Source organism: Oryctolagus cuniculus, chromosome 2 (assembly GCF_964237555.1).
Source record: "Oryctolagus cuniculus chromosome 2, mOryCun1.1, whole genome shotgun sequence".
Lineage (NCBI taxonomy): Eukaryota > Metazoa > Chordata > Mammalia > Lagomorpha > Leporidae > Oryctolagus > Oryctolagus cuniculus.
Window position 1 is genome coordinate 4,307,554 of NC_091433.1, and position 18,785 is coordinate 4,326,338.

The window sequence follows — 18,785 nt, forward strand, 5'->3', positions numbered from 1 at the left end:
GCCTTTCACTCCAGCCTCCTGCCTCCTGCTTCCTGCTCGTACACACCTGGAAACAGCAGGTGATGGCTCAAGTGGTGGAGTCGCTGCCCCACCCCCACAGGAGGCCTGCCGCGTCCTCTGCTCCCGGCTCCAGCCCTGGCCAGCCCTGGCTGTGATGGGCATTTGGGGAGTAAACCAGCACATAAAGGCTTTCTCTCTCTCTCTCTCTCTCTCTCTCTCTCTCTCTCTCTCTCTGTGTGTGTGTGTGTGTGTGTGTGCATCTATGCCTCTCAGATAATCTTTAAAAGAAGTTTATAAAAAAACCGATGAGCTGGAGCAAGTATGGTTATAAATCTTTCAGAACTTGTGGGTTTGAAACAGATGCTACTTTCAAGTCATCTCAAAGCAGCCTACTGTCAGGAAGCGCTGCTCTACAGACTGTAGGCATAAATGTGTAGCAGAATCCAACGCAACATCTGCATTAATTACAAACAGACGAATGCATCCAGAAAGATGGAAAACGGGGGCATCGCCCAGAGGGTAACCCAGAGGCCCAAGCCTGGAGCAGACCAAATCTGAATCCAGAGCCTGACCGAGCGTCTTGTTTCCTGGCTAAGGAAGCCAGGTCATCACTGTAGTGTTGCCTCTTTCCCTACCCATCACATCACGAAAACTAAAAGGATCTGTAAGATACAAGCTCTGAACGAGCCATCAGCCTGGTTCAAGACCACGAAGCCTCTGAGTGATCCGAAACATCTGTCGTTTTCTGGACCAAACAGCGCCAGCGCAAATCACTTTCAAATGCAAATCCAAAGCCAGCCCCACTCCGGTTCACACAGGAGAGGAGTGTTCCACTAAGCTCCTCGGATTCCTCCCCAGGACAGATGCAGTAATTCCACGCTGGGGAGGCGGGGCAAGACCCTGCGTTGGAACTTACTAAACACGACACGTGGTGACTTTCCTATTGTGTTTGAAAAGTGTGTTTCCAACAATCTCAGGGGACCAAGGGAACAACCAAGAGTTGTCTGGCACGGTTTTGTTGGGAACTGCCTAGCACTGGGAACTTACAGGCATTTCCCATGGGGTCGAGGGACTAGAAGATCGGCACAGCACCTGTGGGTGCATCTGTGTTGATACGGACGTCAGTGCACAGTGACAAAGAGAAGGCGTGCATACGTACAAGCACACCCGACAGGATGTGGGTTTTTACAGGTCTTCCCGACCACCCAGCTGCAGCCTGCATCATTCCAAAGGCAAAACCTGGCTACATCACCCCCACAAGGCTTCCTTCTTATTGTCTCCTGCTCTCCCAACACAGCCAGCTCCACGTGTGTGCAACCTACGCAGCCCAGCAGAGCTGGGCGCCCCTCAGTCCCGCGCTAAGTCTCCAGCTGGGCCCCTGCTAAGTCTGCACTCTGCTGTTGCTGCTGTCTTTCCGCTTTGAGAGTCTGCTTGGCAAGGGGGCTACCACGGAGCATGCGCACCCGCCAGGCACCTGCGCAAGCAGAGGTTCCCGTCCGCCACTCGTCCTTCAGCTGGAGGGAAGCCAGAGTCTGTGGAACCATGACCTGCAGGAGCTCAGCAGGACCCAAAGAGAGCTCAGGGTGTGTCCACACTGAGTGAGGGGGGACGCTCGGGAGCTCGGGGTGTGTCCACACTGAGTGAGGGGGGACGCCCGGGAGCTCGGGGTGTGTCCACACTGAGGGGGGAAGCACTGGGGGCAGAGGCCCTTGCTCGGCGGCTTCCTAGGAGAACGGAGATGAGGATGCGTCTCCTGCCGCAGGGGCTGGGAGCGAGCCCGAGGACGTGGGAGCACCTTCCTCTTCTGATGGACAGGCAGCGCCCCCCACCCGACCTCGCTCAGCAGGTGTGTGCCACCAGGTGCCGAGCAGGCCTCCTCTGTGGCACTGGACAGCTGCTCCCTCCCCCTGCTCGCTCATCGACCATGCCAGTGTGTCCCCATTCTCCAGAGCAAGAAACTGAGGCTCAGGGGCGTGAAGCGGTTGGCCCAAGGTATCACAGCCAACACACAGAAAAAGCAGCATTTGAACCCGCACCTGTGAAACCCCAACGCCTGTGCCTTTAACCTCTATGCCGTGATCTTCACTCGTGAAATTTAATTAGCCTTTTCAGTAACTGCTATGCCAGACTATGGAAGTGTCTTACATCTATTGATTCATTTATCCCTCTCAACAAGTTCTGCAGTGAATGACACTTAACTGCAGATAAGGAGACCGAGGCTCAGAGGAGTGGAGAAATCTACACGGGATCACCCAGCTTCTAAGTGGCTGAGCTGGTTAGCATTGGACCAGGCTGTCTGGCTCAGGCTCTGTGCCCTTCACCCCTGTGCTATGCAGGGGCACGCCCACTGCAAGAACCCACCTGGGTCTGGACAGGAGCCCCAGGGCATCCCAGATACGCAGCCATGGCCTGGCTCAAGGCTGGAGGTGGAGGGCGGTGGAGAGAGAAAGAGCGACAGCAAAAACACCCAGAGCTGCAGCTCAGGGGTTGGGAAGAGAGCGTGGTGCTCATGCGCCAGGCACCTGCTGCTACAAAGCCAGGCACACGCTACACAGATGGCCTCGTGACCCCACCTGCAGCCCTACCGATGGCTCGGTCACTTTCAGCCCCTCTCGGGACACATCCATGGAGCAAGTCACAAACTGAGAGTCTCCAAAAGGCCGGCGATATCACTGGTGGCCGTGGTGAAGAATACAGCACTGTGTACTTGGATCTGCGCGCACACACACGGGAATTAAGTGATGGATCTGTCAGCCAGCAAAAACCTTTATGCACTAAGTACTGTTTTTCTGCACCCATTTGCCTTTATTTCATCTCCCTATTTATAGACGTCTCGATCCATTTACAACTGAACACAGAAATAAAAAGTTCCCTTGTGCACAGTTCCATTAAACTCACAGCAGTCAAGTTAGAGAAAAGTATCACACAGAAGTCCAGGTGGCACCTGGCGTGGTGAAAATAACTCTGCCAGCACTGGCACTGAGGTGTAGCAGGTAAAGCCGCCACCTGTGGTGCTGGCATCCCACAGGGCGCCGGTTCGAGTCCGGGCTGCTCCACTTCTGATCCAGCTCTCTGCTGTAGTCTGGGAAAGCAGTGGAGGATGGCCCAAGTCCTTGGGTCCCTGCACCCACGTGGGAGACCTGGAAGAAGCTCCTGGCTCCTGGATCCTGATCGATGCAGCTCCGGCCATCGCAGCCATTTGGGGAGTGAACCAGCAGATGGAAGATCTCTCTCTCTCTCTCTCTCTCTCTCTCTCTCTCTGTCTCTTTGAAACTCTGCCTTTCAAATAAATAACTAAATCTTAAAAAAGAATAATTCTGTGTGTAGAGGCAATGACTGGGGTTCTATTCTACAGAAAGGAACGGGCCCAAGCTCCAGAGCTTTCCCCCCGAGACAACTCAGTTAACCCCCTCGGGACCCGGGAGCCCCAGCCGTCAGGGCAGCAAGGGAGCCACCGCTCCTCCCCGACACGCGTTCTGAAGATCGTTATGACAGTGCACGGAAAATGCCTGGCCCATCACCGGTGTGGGGAACACTCACCCCACCACCAGGTCCCCCTGACACTGCGCATCCTGTGCCCTGGGCTGGCCCCTCCCTCCCACCAGAGTGAATGCTGCAAGCAGAGTTGGAGGGGAAGCTGTGGGGAGCCTAACGCAGCTGTGGCTTGTAGACCCCAGGAGCATGGCCGGCGGCTGTGACCATGACCCCGCTGTGCTTGCACTGTGCACACCGGGTTACCCACCACCCAGCCACCATTGGTCCCTCCTGGAAGGAAAGTCAGACTTTCTTTGGACTTGGCGAATGCTATTTGGGAGTCCCCTTGGACTTCGGGTTCCCACAGTAGGTGCTCATTAATAATAGCCTTGTTTGTCCTCTCCCCAGACTACCGCCTCGGGCACTGGGAAGGACCCTGTCGCTTCTCCACGGCTACACGGCGACTGTTCTTGGTTCTTCTCTGACAAGCACTCAGGGACAGCAGCTGTAATGACAGACTCCTTATAAAGCAAGAGGATGCCCCCTAGAGCCTGCAGGAGCCACCCACCTGCTGCTATGGCTGGGCTAGGGGTTGGGGTATCCCCCAAAGGCTCATGTGTGGAAGGTTTAATCTCCAAAGACTTGTTACTATGTTACTTGCTACTGTGTTATTATTGTGTGCTACTATGTTACGTATTACTGTGTTACTATTCTGAAATAAAAGATTAAAACTAAACAAGCAAATTTCCTGAGCTGTGAAAAGGCGCAGGGCTTATAAACGTGTCCCTCCAAAGGGGTCTACCTATTAGCTCAAAGCCAAAGAGCAGTTCCTCCTCATGTGCAACAACACACTTGTAGGATTATTTGATGAAATGCATTGCCTTCCAAGGATACTGAAAACACATACGCACACACACACGTGCACACACAAATGCACACACATGCACACACACAAGCGCGACACACGCACGCACACACATACACAAAGACTTATGCAGTGATATGCAGGGCAGAAACGTGGGGGCCTTTGGAAGGGGGTGAGACTGGTTTTGGGAGGGGCCCACGACCAAGCCACAGACATGCCCCTCTCGCCACGTGCTGCCCCTGTGTCACCTCGGGACTCCGCCATGGCGAATGCCTACACTGGGGGCTGGCAGTGTGGTGAGAGGTTAAGACGTAGGTTCAAGTCCCAGCTCCTCTGCTTCCTACCCAGTTTCTTGCCAATTCACACGAGAAGGCAGCAGGGTTGGCAAGGTGCTGGGGCCCCTGCCACCCATGTGGGAGACCCGGATGGAGTTCCTAGTCCCTGGCTTTTGCCTGGCCCAGCCCTGGCTGTTAAAGCCACTTGGGACATGAACCAGCAGATGGAGGATCTCTCTCTCTCTCTCTCTCTCTCTCTCTCTCTCTCTCTCTCTCATTTCTGCATCTCACTGTCACTCTGCCCTTTAAATAAATAAGTCTGAAAAGACAAGACTTTCTGCAGAAGCTGAGCCAGCGGGCCTGCTTGGCCCTGGACTGTGAGCATCAAGCACCACGAGCCAACACAAGCCCCCTCCTTGCTCCCTTCACAGGGGCTGTCTGGGGCGCTGTGTTGCTGGGACGAAAGCTGACCAGCAGGCCTGTCCTCACGGAGCCCACAGACTCGGGAATGCAGTGCCTGTCTCGGGAAGTACCTGCAGGAGTGAACATGGAATAACAAAGGAGAAAAGTGCCAGCGAGCAGTCTTCCATAAAGTCCTGGGGTGGGGGTGGGGGACTTTGAAGAGACTGGAGCCAGGCCAGCGATCAGTTGGAAAAGGACGAGTGGGAGACAACCACGCCAAGCAGACAGAACAGAAAGGACATCTCAGGGAGAGAGGACAGCATATGGTAAGGCCCTGGGGCAGGAGTGTGCATGGAACTTTCCAGAAACCAAAGACTGACCATGTGGCTTAAGAATATAAACAGAATCCTCCACCTTGCGGCGCCGGCACACCGGGTTCTAGTCCCGGTTGGGGCGCCGGATTCTGTCCCGATTGCCCCTCTTCCAGGCCAGCTCTCTGCTATGGCCAGGGAGTGCAGTGGAGGATGGCCCAGGTGCTTGGGCCCTGCACCCCATGGGAGACCAGGAAAAGCACCTGGATCCTGGCTCCTGCCATCGGATCAGCGCGGTGCGCCGGCTGCAGCGGCGGCCACTGGAGGGTGATCCAACGGCAAAGGAAGACCTTTCTCTCTCTGTCTCTCTCTCTCACTGTCTACTCTGCCTGTCAAAAAAAAAAAAAAAAAAAGAATATAAACAGAGGCCGGCACTGGCACAGCGGGTAATGCCACAGCCTGTAACACCAGCATCCCACATGGCTGCTGGTTCCTGTCCTGGCTGCCCCTCTTCCTATCGACTCCCTGATAATGGCCTGGGAAAGCAGTGGAAGATGGCCCAAGTCCTTGGGCCCCTGCACCTGCATGGGAGTCCGGGAAGAAGCTCCTGGCTCCTGGCTTCGGATTGGCTCAGCTCCAGCCATTGGGCCACTTGGGGAGTGAACCAGCAGATGGGGAGACCCCTCCCTCCCTCTCTCTCTCTCTCTCTCTCTCTCTGCCTCTCTGTAACCCAGAATTTCAAATAAATAAACAAATCTTTAAAAAAATAGAAAATGTGTGAGCTTATCCTTTCCCTGCTGGTACCGTGGTAGGCGTAGCCAGAACAGAGCGCAGGAGAAACACCGCAAGACCAGAGTGGGAGGAAGGGACCCTTCTCCCACTTCCAGCATGCTGTTTTCCACCTGGCTCCCATAAGCATGCAGGGGACACACGGGCCAGCTGCAGCCAGCAGCCTCCAGTGGGTTTCTCTGGCACCCAGGGGGCTGCCTGCTCCTAAGGCAACCGTCCCTTCCCCAAAGAGATCCACGCGATGGCCTTGGTGGACAAGGGGCCGTCTCCCCTCTCCCTCCACCCTCGCAGTAGCTGATTGGCTGGAGGGGCTGCTTCTCTGCCTCCCAGAGTCCTTCTCGCCTCCACTGAGCAGTTCACCTCCTTCCTGGTTGGCAGCTCTGTGGGATACGTTGTGTCTGTCTGAAGCCTGCACTGGCTTCTGGCTCCTGGACCCGCACCCTGACCAAGACAGAGCGAACACGCAGAGGCGACAAGATCAGCCAGGGAGGTGGGAACCGCTTTGGAGGAAGCCAGGAGAGGGTAATGCTTCAGAAGCCAAGGAAGAAATGACAAATCGCGAACAAGGTGGAGGTAGTTTCCCTAAACACAGATGCATAAACCACGAGGCAAGTGTCATAAGTACGGCTGCATGAAAGCAGGGACTCTTATAAAGGCCACAGCCACGGAAGACTTGAGAGAAACCACGGGACAGGAGACAACACCAGCCACACACACCTGACAGAGAAACACCAGAAACGCGCGAAGAACCTCAGCTAAGAGGGATGTGGACAAATCTCTCACTAGTGATTTTGAAACTGAGTGCATATTGCCACGATAAGATCTGGGATACATCTGAATAAATAAAACACATCACAAAAATTAAGTTCACCAGGGTGGGTACTGGGCACAGTGCATCCCGTATCAGAGTGCCATGGTGTGAGAGTCCTGGTTCCACTCCCGACTCCAGCTTCCTGCCAAGGCGCACCCTGGGAGGCAGCAGGTGGGAACTCAAGTACCAGGTCCCTGCCACCCATGTGGGAGACCCAGCTGCAGTTCTGGGATCCTGGCGTCAGTCTGGCCCAGCCCTGAACTACTGGATTGCACTGGTCAGTCTAGCGCTCACTTGCTCTCTCTCTCTTTCAAATAGTACATATGTGTATAATGTCCACATACATAGCGAATGTGGCAGAATGTTAAAATTTGTTATATTTTAGCCGGCGCCGTGGCTCAATAGGCTAATCCTCCACCTTGCGGCGCCGGCACACCGGGTTCTAGTCCCGGTTGGGGCGCCGGATTCTGTCCCGGTTGCCCCTCTTCCAGGCCAGCTCTCTGCTATGGCCAGGGAGTGCAGTGGAGGATGGCCCAGGTGCTTGGGCCCTGCACCCCATGGGAGACCAGGAAAAGCACCTGGCTCCTGGCTCCTGCCAGGATCAGCGCGGTGCGCCGGCTGCAGCGGCGGCCATTGGAGGGTGAACCAACGGCAAAGGAAGACCTTTCTCTCTCTGTCTCTCTCTCTCACTGTCCACTCTGCCTGTCAAAAAAAAAAAAAAAAAAAATTGTTATATTTTAATACAAAAAAAACAATAAACAAAAAAGTGAGACAGCACGGGGGGGGGGGGGAGGGCGGGGCAGGGGCCCGTCCAGGGAGCACCCCCGGGGCTGGACACGCTGTTTCTCCAGCAGGGCGGGGAGTTCACGGATGCGTTCAAGTTTTTGTGTCCAAGAAAGAAATGCCTCAGAGGTCATCTGTGGCTTTCAAGAAGAAAGAGGTCCCAACAACCCTCTCGGAGCGCTCCCGCTGGAAGGCGGGGTCCCTACCTGGCTCCAGAGGACAGCGAGGAGCACCGTTCTCCTGTGAGGGCGGCTGCGCGGGTGAGGGGCGATGGGCAGGAGACCCGAGGTGGCCCAGGGATCCGCGGCTGTGGGAGGAGCGGGCCTGGGCCCCGTGGCCGCTCTTGCTGCTGGGGGGATTATGGAGCTCCCGGGGAAGGGGACCTGGCAGGGAGGAGGAGGAGGGGCCCGGAGAGGCAGCCTGGCTGTCCCTGAGGACACCAAGGGGCGACAGCCCAACATCAAGGCTGAAATCGATTCAGGACAGCCGGCGCCACACTGTAAACTGTTCCAGCCTCCAGGAGCACCAAGACGAGAGGCGACTCCGGGTACCTGTCGCTTAACTGCCAAAGAGCAGAGGGAGACCTGCAGGGGAAGAGCCCCCACCTGCCACCCTGGCATCCCATAGGGGCACTGGTTCGAGTCCCGGCTGCTCCACTTCCCAGCCAGCTCCCTGAGGGTGCACCAGGGAAAGCAGCAGAAGATGGCCCAAGGGCCTGGGCCCCTGCATCCACACGGGAGACCTGGAAGAAGCTCCTGGCTCCTGGCTTCAGTCCAGCCCAGCCCTGGCCTATGTAGTCATTTGGGGAATGAACTAGTGGATCTAAGATTCTCTCTCTCTCTCTCTCTCCCTGCCTCCCTGTCCCCCTCCCTCTTTGTGTGTGTGTGTGTGTGTGTGTCTAATTCTGCCTTTCAAATAAATAAATCTTTAAAAAAAACTGAGGAAATGCAGTATCATTCAATGCCCCCACTTACCTCTATCCTACTTCCTGTATAATGTCCAGCACATAATAAAAACAACAAGGAAAGTAAGAAGACAACAACAGATAATAGAAATGGACCCACAGGGCTTCCAAATACTGCAGTAACAAACGTGTCTCCTAAATGAATTTGATTCCCATGTCTAAGAAACTAAAAGGCAGGTTTTAATAATTTCATCAGGGGTTGAAAGCCATCAAGGAAAACCAAATGGTAATTCTAGCACTAAAAATACAATGAGTACACGCAAGAACACAGTCGAGGTACATAACAGAAAAAGACCAGAAGGGATCGACAAAGGAAAAGATCAGAGGAAATATTCAGTCTGAAAACCAAGAATGTCAAAGGGGCAAAAACATGCAGCAATACTGCCAGCGTCTCTCGGGCAACTTCAGCGCAGCAGGAAGAGAAAAACATCACAGCAACTTGGAAAAACAAAATAAAAGTCCCCCAAACCAAGCAAAGCCACTGAGCTGCAGTCACACGAAACGGCCCTGACATCACACACACCCTGGGACATCACGGCTAAGATCCTCAGAATTAAGTGTGACGTCTTAAAAACAACAGGGCATGAAGAACATGCAAGTTTAAAAGGAGTAGGAACAGTACTGACAGCTGTCTTCCCATCAGAAATGTTGGAAGCCAAAAGACAAAATGTTGAAGGAAAAACTCCTGACCCAGAACTTGATAACCATCAAGACAGCCATTCACAGTCTAAAGAGAGACACAGTCAGAAAGACAGAAAGTGAGAAAGTTTGTCACCAGAAGAAATGGTAAATGAAGCATTTTGGCCAAAGGAAAATAAATCCAGTGGAAACCTGTAAGTGAAATAAGGAAGAAATAAGTGAGTAAAAGTGATCAACAATCTAGACTATTTCAAAATCAAGGAAAGGAACAGTACCTTAAACCAAAAGATATACATGTCAAAGAAAGAATAAAAATGAGAGCATTAATCAGTGAATCAAAAGGAAAACAAAGAAAGCTTAAATCCAAAGCTATTTTTAAATTTTAAAAAACAGGGGCAGTCACGGTGGTATAGTGGGTAAAGCCACCGCCTGCAGTGCTGGCATCCGCTGTGGGCACCAGTTCAAGTCCTGGCTGCTCCACTTCCGATCCAGCTCTCTGCTATGTCCTGGGAAAGCAGTAGAAGACGGCCCAAGTCCTTGGGCCCCTGCACCCATGTGGGAGTCCTGAAAGAAGCTCCTGGCTCCAGATGGGCGCAGCTCCAGCCATTGTAGCCAATTGGTGAGTGAACCAGGGGATGGAAGACCTCTCCCTCTCTCTCTCTCTCTCTCTCTCTCTCTCTCTACCTCACCTTCACCTGTGTAACTCTGACTTCCAAGTAAATAAAGAAATCTTTAAAAATAAAATAAAATTTTTTTTTTGACAGGCAGAGTGGACAGTGAGAGAGAGAGACAGAGAGAGAAAGGTCTTCCTTTGCCGTTGGTTCACCCTCCAATGGCCGCCGCTGCAGCCGGCACACCGCGCTGATCCGATGGCAGGAGCCAGGATCCAGGTGCTTTTCCTGGTCTCCCATGGGGTGCAGGGCCCAAGCACCTGGGCCATCCTCCACTGCACTCCCTGGCCATAGCAGAGAGCTGGCCTGGAAGAGGGGCAACCGGGACAGAATCCGGCGCCCCGACCGGGACTAGAACCCGGTGTGCCGGCGCCGCAAGGTGGAGGATTAGCCTATTGAGCCACGGCGCCGGCTAAAATAAAATAAAATTTTAAAAAACGATAAGGCAAGTAGGACTCATCAAGAAAAATAAGTGAGAAAGAAAGTATGAATTACCAAAACCAGAATTCAAAAAGGAGCTACCACTACAGACCCTACAGACACTGGGCAGGAGACAGGATAATAGGATACCATTATACCAAACACTTGAAACTTAGTAACAGTCCCTCACAGATGGTTTCCAGAGAGCAGCAGAAAGTCAGTCAATTCTGTTAGTAATGTTGATGAGTCCTTGGAACGAAAACCTCATGCAACCTTTTAAAATGAACCCTTACTCCCTGTTCTCTGGCCGGTGTGTACAGGACTGGGGTTCTTCCTGAGACTTGGAAGAAGTCACCCAGGAAGACATCGGACATGGACCTTTCTGCACAGGAACATTTTACTACAGTTTCAACAGTTACAGAACTAGGAGAAGGCATCTGAAAACGTGGTTAAGATTCCACCTGGGACACCCACATCCCATATCACAGTGCCTGGGTTTGAATCATAGATCCACTCCCCACTCCGGCTTCCCACTAATGCACACAGTGGGAGGCAGTAGGTGATGGTTCAAGTGGTTGGTCCCTGCCACGCATGTGGGAGACTTGGATTGCATTCCTAGCTCCCAGCCTTGACTTGGTGCAATTCTCGCTGTTGCAGGCATTTGGGGAGTGAAGCAGCAGATAGGATCTCTCTCTCTCTCTCTCTCTCCCCCTTTCCCTCCCTTTCAAATTACATAAGTAAGCAATTTTACATGACATTTATAGAATCATTCTGATATTTAAATTCTCCTTGTATTATTTTTGGTAAGTTGTAATTTTACAGAAGAGTTATCTGTTTCCAATATACTGGCACAATGTTCATAATATCTTATGAAAAATTTATAAACATAATATTAGCAAACCCCAAGAATGAAAAGTTGTTTTAACATTTAAAAATAAATCAATGTGATTTTTTCACCTGATCAGAAAAAGGAGAAAAACTGCGTATCATCTCAACAGACGCAAAAAAACCATTTGCTTAAATTCAATCCCCACTGATAATAAAAACTCCCAGCTAATCAAGATGGACGGGACGTCTCCAGTGTGACGGCAAATGGAATACTTCATTATAAAACACTGGATGCTCTTGCTTGAGGCAGGGCTGGTGTCAGTGGGTGCATCATCAGGACAGACTGGATCTCGCTATGCTAACGAATGATCCCACATCTCAGGGTTTGGCTTAAAATGGCAGAGTCCATCCACCTCACCCATGCCACACACCCCCTGCCAGGCTGGCTGCTGGTGACTATGGATCCTGATCCGTGTTGTTCTCCCTCAAGGAACCAGGATGAAATAGTTTCCACCTTCTGGATTACTGTGGTTGTCCTGAGACACAGACAGGAAGTGACAGCCACCAGCTCTTAAGTCCTTCCCACAACACGCAACACTCGTCACCTCTCCCCACGTTGACCAGAGCTAGTCACACGGATGGCCCCACATAACTCCAAAGGGACAGGCAAGCATGGAGTATTTCAAAAACCTTGTGGAGGGAGGGCATTTGGCACGGCAGTGAAGACACCACCAGGGACACCCACAGCCCACAGCAGAGTGCTTGGGTTTGAGTCCTAGCTCCTACTCCAGCTTCCCGCTAATGTGCACCCTGGGAGGCAGGAGGTGACGCCTCCAGCAGTTGGGTTCCTGCCACCCACGTGGAAGACCTGGATTAATTTCCAGGCTCTTGGCTTCAGTCTGTCCCAGCCCCAGCTAGGGCATGCATTCGGGGAGTGAACCAACAGGTGGAAGATCTCTCTCTCTCTCTCTCTCTCGTTCTATTTCCCTTTCAAATAAATAAAAATAAATATAATTTTTAGAATGCGTAGGAAATGGAGTTAAACAATAAGTTTTGGTGTAGAAATCCAAGCACAGTTACTTCCTACTACTCATTTTCCATTAACTTTTTGAAGTACCTTCTTATAATTTTTTTAAGATGTATTTATTTGAAAGGCAGAATTACACAGAGAGAGAAGGAGAGGCAGAGAGAGAGAGAGAGAGAGAGAGAGAGAGAGAGAGGTCTTCCATACGCTGGTTCATTCATCAATTGGCCACAATGGCCGGAACTGCACCGATCTGAAGCCAGGAGCTTCCTCTGGGTCTTCCCATGTGGGTGCAGTGACCCAAGGACTTGGGCCATCTTCTACTGCTTTCCCAGGCCACAGAGAGAGCTGGATTGGAAGTGGGGCAGCTGGGTCTTGAACCAACGACCACGTGGGATGCTGGCACCACAGGCGGCAGTTTAACCTGCTACACCACAGCGTTGGCCCCCCTATAATTTTTTTATGAGCAGAAAGGGGAACAGGATTATATCAGTGGACAGCAGCAATGTCCCACAGGGAGAGACTGAGACATTTAGACAAAGGTATTTCAGAAAGTTCACAGAAAGATGAATTTATCTTGGTACCAAAAAATTAAGGGGATGGCATTTAACTCTGCTTGAGACACTCACACCCCACATCAGAGTGCTGGCTCAAGTCCCGGCTCTGCTCCTGATGCCAGCTTCCTGCTAATGCATACCCTGGGAGGCACTGGGCTAGGGCTCAAGTGTCCTGGCCCCTGCCACCCACTCAGGGGATGCAGACCAAGTGCTGGACACCTGGCTTCTGTGGCAGGCATTTGGGGAGAGAATCAGTGGATACAGGGTGGTGTTCTCTCTCTCTCTCTCTGCCTTTTCAATAAAATGAAAATAAGTAAAATGTTCTGAAAACTGAAACCCATGCAGAGTTTTTTCACTCTGTGTATTTTCCATAAACTTCGTCGATACCTCCCCTCCTATCACAGCACCACAGATGGGAGTACTTCCTGCTGACGACCACAGGCCCCAGGCATTGAATGAAGACGCCACCAGGTCCCCAGCACCAACAACTGAGAGGAGAGACAGCAGCAACAGCACTGGCCTGCGTGTTTCCTGGGCCGGCTCTGGCTAAGAGACCGACCTGGGCCTGACCTGGGCTTCTCTCCCTGGGGAGTTCGGCGCACTGGGTCTCCTCTGGGACAGCCGTCTGTGCTCACTAGTGCCGGACCAGTGCGCTGGGATCCTCAACACCCTTTGCAGAAGCCTCTCCCCATCCCTGTCTGCGACTGCTCCACACCCTGAAACTTACAGAACTGTGTATCTGTTCCTTCCAATTCTCCAAGGAAAATGCCTAAGCTCGCTGCTAGCTTATGCTGTTTGATCTCCTAAAATACTGATCCTTTTTGTCTCTCAAGGCATTTAAACCCTTCCTTTGAGACGCACCATAAATCCTGCCTCCATCCCACCACCCTCCCCACCGCTCTGCTGTCCCACACGGCAGGAATTTGTCTTACGCAGAGAGCACTGCTTTCTCTCTCAATGGGAAGATAACTGACACCCCAGTACTGATAGGCAAGAGTCCGACAGATGTCAATCATCACACGGCACCACTCACGAGTCCCCACCTCTTAGTGGGAGAGGGGTTCTCCTTCTGACCCAGTGCTGGGTCTGTGCTGCAGACCCACTGTCTACCCCAGCAAAAGTCAGGGTCAAGGTCAGGGTCAGGGTCAGAGTCATTGTGATCTCAAATCCAAGGTGGTGGCAATAAATCTGAATCTTTTACTTTACTGGTAATAAATCCAAAAATCTCTGGGGCCGGCGCCGTGGCACAGTGAGGTGAGCTGCCACCTCTGCCGTGAGCATCCCATGGGCGCCACTTCTGACCCAGCCCCAAGGTGCACCTGGGAAGGCAGCAGAGGATGGCCCAAGTGCTTGGGTCCTGCACCCAAGATGGAGTTCAGGGATCCTGGTTCAGCCTGGACCAACCCCGGCCACTGCAGCTGCTGGAAGATCTCTCTCTCTCTCTGGTTTTCAAGTAAATAAATCTTTTCTTTTTAAAAAAAAAAAGGTGAAATATTTTCTCCGCAGCTTCAGAACCCAAGGGAAAGCAAGCAATCGGCCCGTGTAACTGAGAGCTTTCGTCTTCAAGAAACAACTGCCAGATGTCCTTGTGTGCACTGCTCCAGGCCTTGCCGATACCAAGGTGGACAAGAATTCACTGCTGCCCGTGAGGAGGCCACTGCCCAGTGCGGAAGATGCACGTGGACCCGCACGCCGCAGGGCGATGAGCCCCATCCCATAGCACGCTCCCCGCGGCCACGACGGGACGACAGGAGCTGGAGTGGGCGGCTTCTGTTGCTGCCTGCCCAGCGCCCACCTGCCCTTCTTCCGTCAGCCTGCGATACTCCTTGAGAAAAGTCCTCACGTCCACGCTGGGTCCTAACGCCTCCAACGGCACTAACACGGCTGCCTGCCTCCGGGACCGGCCGTGTAGGAGCCTCCTGTCTCCCCGGCCACAGTCACCGGTTCCAGAACAGCCCGAGGCCACGTCAGAACCAACGCTGCAACAGACGTGGACAGGACCAGCTTGCTTTCATCCTGGGACCCGTGCCGCGGTGAGCCTGTGAGCGCGACAGGCCCGAGGTCACCGCCTGCCTGAGACAAAGGCAGAGAGGAAGGAGAGACCCCTGATGGCCCAGAAACCCGAGGCGGACTCACTCATTCATTCACTCATTCATTCATTCCCTCTGCAAAAATCCACAGGCCATCCATTGTGTTCCAAGTGTCACTTTAGGCCCTGGGATACAGCAGTGCACCAGTCACACAAAGCCCCTACTTTGCAGGTGCCTGCAACTGAGCGGACGGAGCTAGACAACAGTGCAGGAAACAGGCACCGTAGCACAAGGGGGGTGAGGGCTACCATAGAGGAACATGGAGCAAGCAGGGCAGCTGAGCGTGCGGCTTCATGCAGGGTGGACAGGAAGCTGGACAGACCTGGGGCCGTGGGGCTGGGGCCGTGGGCCAGGCCCTCAGGCAGGAGGCGCAGGTGGCAGGGCTGAGGTGTGAGGGTGCTGGGAGTGCCTAGGGAACAGCAGGGAGGCAGGTGCACTGGGAGTGAAGGAGGGATGGCAGGCATCTCTAAGGACTTGGCTCGCTCGCTCTCTCTCTCTCTCTCTCTCTCTGGCACAGGGTCAGGCAGAGAGAGTGGGAGGGTGTGGGGGACCCCTCGGCCTGATGTGCTTTTCGACAGGGTCACTCTGGCTGTCGCGTGGAGGTGATGCTGTAGGGAATAAGGGCCAATGCAGGGCGAGCAGCCAAGGAGGCGGCTGTCGTAATAACCTGAGCAAGAGTTGTGACCGCAGCCTGCAGCAGCACCGTGGGGGTGGAGGCGGCGAGAAGTGGCCAGAGCCAGTGAATTCCCTCAGCAGCGCTGCAGCTGGGCCAGGCGAGGCTAAGGGGCCAGCCACAGCCCAACACTGCCGTCGGACACACCAGGAAGGCGGAGGACGGTGCCAGCTGATTGCCCTCACTTACCTCCTGTTCCTGCGAGCAGCTGTGACCACGTGCACCTGATAAGTTAAACGTCCACGGTGAGACCGGAGGCGGCCACGGCACAGTTATGCCATGGCCAACTGTCAGCTGTGGTTTCGCATCCCCCTGCTGAAAATCCACCCTTGTCCCAGCCAGGTGAGGGTCTATATCTATGCCCACCTGACAGCTGTGGCACAGGAGAGCGTGTGTGTCCATGGCACCAGGGCACTCCCCTGTCACCGGCAACCTTTAGAGCAAGCCCATACGTCACTGGGCCCTTTGAGGCTGGCCTGGCATTCCAGAGCCATCTCCTGTGCCTTCCAGCTCCCCATGCCCCCCTCGTGTGCCAAAACAAGCCAGGCTCACTCCCACCATCTGCCCTGGCGTATGCCATCCCCCCCCTGTCCTGGAGAACGCCGGCCATTTCTGCCAGACTCGGATCTTAAGACAGTGTGTGCTCGCCACTCCCCCCCTCTTGGAGTTAGGGCCCCTCCACTGGCCCAAGTACAAGGATGCACAGAGAAAGGATGCCAGGAAATGTTGGAGCTAAATGAGTGGCTGCGTGGTTTTACTTGCACAGACAAACGGGTGAGAAAAACGCTGGCAAAATTTACCAGGTTAATGTTTCACGGGGCTGGAGAGCCCAGCCTCGCGTTTGCACGCACACTGAAACAGGTCGTTAACCTCAGCCCGAGCTGCCCTCGGGAGAAGGCGTCACGACAGGAATGCCAACGCTGGCCACGCCGCAGCTCACGAGTTTGCCAACAAAGAACTCTAAAGTGCGTTTTCTGGGAGAAAGGATAAAGACCATTCTCCACAGGATACTCGTAAATTTCCTCTGCAAATCAGAGAAGGAAAGGGGGGAACAAAGCGAGAGAGAGAGAGAGCAAGAGCAAGAGAGAGAAACATGATGACCTGTGACCCCGGCTAGAACCCCACCGCTCCTGGTGGTGGTGGGCGGTGCCCAACTCCTAGGGGAACACCCAAGGGCCTTGGCTACCCCACGGCCCACCTCTCCTGCCCCCAGCTCGGGCTTCCCACCTGTGAGTGCTAAAGACCAAAAGGAGCTGAGCCCTCGACCCAAATCCTGGCGCTGTCCCCTCACAGCCTCATACACCAAGTCATCCAGGGCCACCGGATTTGGACTTCGTGCAGGAAACGGCCGTGCTGGCCAGACCCCCACGTACTCACTCACCGGCTGCACTCATGACCCCTCGGAAGGGGGCATCCCCATAGCATCCACCGTCCTGGGGATTCTGGAACCCGGTATCTCTGCACGCAAGCCTGCGCCCAACCCGCAGTGACAGCACAGCCGGCAAAGCTCACCATCCAGTCTCTCACCGCTCTGCCCCTGAGAAGCTGGGCCCAGGGCGGGTCCTCACCTTCCAAGTGTGGAATGGGGACACAGCAGCACCCACCCCATGGGTGTCCGGAGGGCGGGGTGAACGCTCCTGGGACTGCGCCTGGCGCAGACGGAGGCTCAGGGCACCTCGGCTCTACTTGGGGCGCAGCAGGAAGCCGGGTTTGGGGAGAGGGCTGGTAACAGGCAGCCCACACCATGCCCACAGCTCGGGGCACTTGGGGCTACCAGGTACTGCCCATGCGGCTTAGCAGCGGTTAAACCACACGCAGCCCTGGAGGCTGTGCGGGGAGGAAACCGCTTTCAGAGAGATGAAGGGGCACACAGCGCTGGGGATGGAGTCCCGCTGGGGGCGGCGAGGCCTCCCGCTCCGGAGCCCACGCGCGGCTGGGCAGCCTCATCCACCCCCGCATCCACGTCGCCTGGGCAAAACGCCCTCCTCGGACTTGGCCAACTTTCCCGAGGCCGTCCCGGGACAGCCACAAGCGCGGCGCGCACCCAGCCCGTGCACAACCGCGACCGCGCGGAGGGCCCTCGCGCGCGCACACGCGGCGCCCTGGGCGCACCCCGCCCACCCCGGCCGGCTCCGGCACCCCCTGCCCCGGCGCCTCAGGCCCCCCTCGCCCGCCGCGTCAGCTCCCGCCCTGGCCACACCTGCGGGCAGGCTTCGGGGGCCGCCGCCCCGGGGCACCCGAGACGCCGAGTTGCCCGGGAGCAGCCGGCAGGGGATGGCGCCGGGCTTGCGGGGCCGACGCCCGCGAGGGCCGGGCAGTGGCGGGCTCCGGGCGCGCTCTTACCTTCCTCATTCTCGTCAAACACCGGGGGCCTGTGGGAGTGGTTCCCGCCCATATTCCGCCGCCGCTGCCGCCGCTACATGCCCGGCCGCGGGCTGCGCGGTGCGCGGTGCGTGGCGAGCGCCCAGCCCAGCTCGTGCAGCCGCGAGCCGAGCCCGTGGGGGCCGAGCGCCGCGCCCCCTCCTCCCGGCTGCCGCCGCCGCCGCGCCTCGTGCCCGTGCCCGCCCGGGAGAGAGCCCCGCGCTCCCCGTGCCGGGACTACCGCGCCGCGCTCCTCGCTGGCTGCAGCTGGCGGGAGACGGGAGGCGGCGCGGGCGGAGGAGGAGGAGGAGGAGGAGGAGGAGGAGGAGGAGGAGGAGGAGGAGGAGGAGGAGGAGGAGGAGGAGGAGGAGGGGAAGGAGCGAACCGAGCGAGCGCGGCCCAGGGGGGGCGGCCTGGAGGAGGGGGCGTGGGCCGCCGCCCAGCCGAGCGCACCGAGGCGAGCGCGGGGCCGGCCCCGGGGAGGAGCCACCCAGGCGTCGGCCGGCAGGCCGGCACCGTCCCTCGGGGCGGTGGGCGGCTGGGTGCCTGGCCGGCCAGGCGCGGTTCAGGCGCCACCCCACGCCCCTCTCCATAGCCCAGCCGGCGGAAGCCATTGTCCTCCGTTGTACAGGGGGGCCGGGAAAGGAGAGCCCGGGCCAGCCGCCGGCTAGCCGGGCTGTGTAGGGGACCCCGGGCGCCCCGGTGGGCCCGACTCGCCTTTTCGGGTGGGGGTGGGGCAGGGAAGGGGTCCTTGGGTCCTCTAGACGCGCTTGGCATTTTTCTTGGTGTTTGATGAAGGAAAATGCGGGCTAAACCCTGGGGGCCGCCTCCGACCCCTTCTCGGCGCC

The 18,785-nt window shown here is 55.6% G+C and overlaps 1 protein-coding gene across 1 annotated transcript in view; it reads right to left on the bottom strand.

Annotated features, from left to right (window-relative positions):
• STK32B (serine/threonine kinase 32B) overlaps positions 1 to 18,247 on the bottom strand; it is a 250,413-nt gene extending 232,166 nt beyond the window's left edge. Inside the window, exon 1 of the mRNA XM_051829718.2 lies at positions 17,920 to 18,247. Within this exon, the coding sequence (XP_051685678.2) occupies positions 17,920 to 17,971 (52 nt within the window). The 5' untranslated portion in view covers positions 17,972 to 18,247. The remainder of the gene's footprint in view (positions 1 to 17,919) is intronic.
• Positions 18,248 to 18,785: the final 538 nt, after the last annotated feature.